Genomic DNA, 2,960 nt, shown 5'->3' on the forward strand with positions numbered 1-2,960 from the left:
GCTCCTCGGCTCCTTCGCGTTAATCGTGCAGGCTGCACTGGGAGCCCTCGCGTTGCTGGCTCTGGTGTACAAGCGATGGCGAGAACGGCCACAGCGGCCCGTGAAGGTATGGGCGTTCGACGTGTCCAAGCAGGTCTTCGGTTCTGTCCTGCTGCACCTAGCCAACCTGCTCGCATCGATGTTTTCTGCTGGCCAGATACCCGTGACTGCGACTTATCAGCCCAACCCGTGCTCGTATTATTTGCTGAATTTGGGGATTGATGTATGCTGTTTTATTCATTCTGATACCTTCTTCCCCCGAGACACTATCTCTCTCTTGACCTGAAATCATCCTAATCACAATATACAGACAACCTTGGGCATCCCCATCTTAATCCTGTTCCTCCGCATCCTCAACCACGCCGCGCTGTACACCCCTCTCGCCAACCCGCCCGAATCCATCGAATCGGGAAACTACGGCCGCCCACCGAGCGCCTGGTGGTGGTTCAAGCAGTCCATGATCTACTTCTTCGGTCTGCTGTGTATGAAAACCTGCGTCGTCGTGCTGATCCACATGCTCCCCTTCATCGTCAAGATCGGCGACTGGGCCCTCCGGTGGACAGAGGGCAACACCGCGATCCAGATTTTCTTCGTCATGCTTTTGTTCCCTGTCATCATGAATGCGGTGCAGTATTACATCATTGATATCTTTATCAAGAAGCCGATCCCTGTTGTGAGGTGTGAGCGAGTGCCGGGTGGAGATCTGGATGGCATTGATAGCGATGATGATGGCGTTGTTGGTGGTGCTGGTGCTGGCGGTAGGTTTGATGATGCAGGGATACAGCGGCGGGATGACGATCGACATCGACGAAGGGGTTTGCTGGCGGGGATTGACGATGAGGATGCTGAATTTTCGAGCGATGAGGGAGACCGTGTCGTGTTTCCGGATGATGACGAGCGCGGGGTGAAGCATTCGTTGGAGGCTGGTGATAGAGGCAATGGTGCCACGACTTGATTAGTGCATCCATCCTGATTTCATTTGAGAGATACGCAATCACTACGCTTTTGTTTTGTTGTTGTTTTGTTTTTTGTTAATTGTTTTATTTTCGTTGACATACCCCCTTCCGCCCCTTCTTTGCTGATTTTTTCTTTCTTTTTTTCTTTTTCTTTTTCTTTTTTTTCGGTTTTCTCTTTCATGAAAGAATACCCAGTGCACATTATTCTGTACTTTACCTTTCTGCTCTACTGCATTATTCCATGTGCGGGATGTTTGGCGTGTTGGTGAAAGTTCTGACATGTTTGTTGTTTCATTTCTTTTCTATTCTGCATTAACATTGTCGTCTTCGTCGCCGTCGTCTTCTTCTCTTTGGCACTCAAACGCTACTTCTTTCCTCTCCTCTCTCCTTCTTCACGGAATCCAACGCGCAGTCAGGAAAACATTGCATTGCATTGCATTTTATATTGTCTATGGTTTTCAACCGTACTTTACCACTCTTATGGGTGATATTCTACGCCCCGTTTTTTCAATTGGGGGGGGGGGGGGGGGGGGGGGACGAGGATAATGTGACTTACCATGAATCATCTTTACATACATATTCATATTTTATCTATTGAGACGCTTTTAGGAGGCCTCTAGCTTTCTCTTTTTCTTTAAATTATTTCCAGGTGCTGTTGCGGTGAAGCTCTGGCGCCGTTGTGTTTATATAGTTGCCAACGATTTTGTATCGTAGGTACGTCAAAAAAAAACCTTGATCTCGGCAACAAAGATCACATGACACAACAATCTTGCAGCCTCAGGCATCAATTAAATTTTACTCCGTCAGAAAATTGGACAACCCCAAGCAATTTATCATTCTCGATATTTCGTCTATAAAAGTATGGATGAATTTCTATTTCCCACAATCTAGATACTTTATTTTATTTATTATCCCTTCCTTACCTCCTCCTATTTGTCTCCGCAAGTTGATCATCCAAAAAAAAAAAAAAAAACATTACTATAGCACTATCCCCCAAACCTAATGCCCTCAAAGCAAAAAGTCCGCGTGAAGCAGAAAAAGCCAGCAGCAGCAGCATCTGCACTGCCAACGATAGAAGCAGGCTTTTTCGTCGATACTCACGGCGCTTCGGACGGGGACGACTTCGCTGACAATGCCATCAGCGAAAGTGAACAAATACCCAAGGATGCAACGGAAGAGACGCTTGAGCGGTTACTCTTTGGCGATGCGGCGGGGTTTCATGATGCGCTAAGGGATCGGGATGCTGGGGCTATGGAGATTGCGTTGAGGGATGGTGCGAGTGAGGGTGGAGATGGAGGCGTAGAGGAAGAGGAAGCGCAAGAGGAGGGCGGCTTGGAACATGTGGATGATGCGGATGTAGGTTTTTACTTGCTACAGATATAATAATAAACGTATCGTATCTGCTTTTCCCCCTGATCCTGTCGAGCGCCGCACGATCGAAAACTCTCCTTATACTGACGTGTGTAGCTCTTCTTTCTAGACTCCGGTACGGCGGGTGTGGACGATACCAAGCTGCCAATCGCGCAGAATGCGTCGAATGATCAGCGTGAGAACGAACCGCCTGCGGCGTGGGAAGACAGCGATGATGAACGCATCACTGTCTCCCTGGCGAAAAATAATCGGCTGCGAAAGCTACGACTCACGGCAGAGGACGATGTCGTCACGGGCTCGGAGTATATACGGAGACTACGCAAGCAGTATGAGCGGCTACATCCTGCTCCAGATTGGGCGAACATGTCCGCTAGAGCAGGTGGGCGAAGAGCCAAGAGAGGGGGGGCAGGCGCTGCACAGTCGGATGATGAGAGCGATTTTGGCTCTGATCATATGGATACTGGCACTGATGGAGAGCAGGAAATGGCCCTACAGCCGCTGGCGCGGCTGTTGCAAAATGCTGGAAATCTTACAAGGGGCGAGGATAACGTCAAGAGCGGTGGGAAGCGGAAGCTCCGCCAGGAGGTACTGGAT

General features: G+C 49.2%; 2 protein-coding genes across 2 annotated transcripts; both read left to right on the plus strand.

Moving 5' to 3' along the window:
* Positions 1–75: 75 nt before the first annotated feature.
* Positions 76–994, plus strand: HCAG_03658 (predicted protein; the record flags this gene model as incomplete). Its single annotated transcript, XM_001541510.1, has 2 exons — positions 76–234; positions 350–994. The coding sequence occupies 2 exons, from the start codon at positions 76–78 to the stop codon at positions 992–994; spliced, it is 804 nt and encodes a 267-aa protein (XP_001541560.1).
* A 1,003-nt stretch (positions 995–1,997) lies between these two features.
* HCAG_03659 (predicted protein) lies at positions 1,998–2,378 on the plus strand (the record flags this gene model as incomplete). Its single annotated transcript, XM_001541511.1, has 2 exons — positions 1,998–2,336; positions 2,373–2,378. The coding sequence occupies 2 exons, from the start codon at positions 1,998–2,000 to the stop codon at positions 2,376–2,378; spliced, it is 345 nt and encodes a 114-aa protein (XP_001541561.1).
* Between the last annotated feature and the right edge of the window lie 582 nt (positions 2,379–2,960).

Source organism: Histoplasma capsulatum, genomic scaffold (genome assembly GCF_000149585.1).
Source record: "Histoplasma capsulatum NAm1 scaffold_3 genomic scaffold, whole genome shotgun sequence".
Taxonomy (NCBI): domain Eukaryota; kingdom Fungi; phylum Ascomycota; class Eurotiomycetes; order Onygenales; family Ajellomycetaceae; genus Histoplasma; species Histoplasma mississippiense.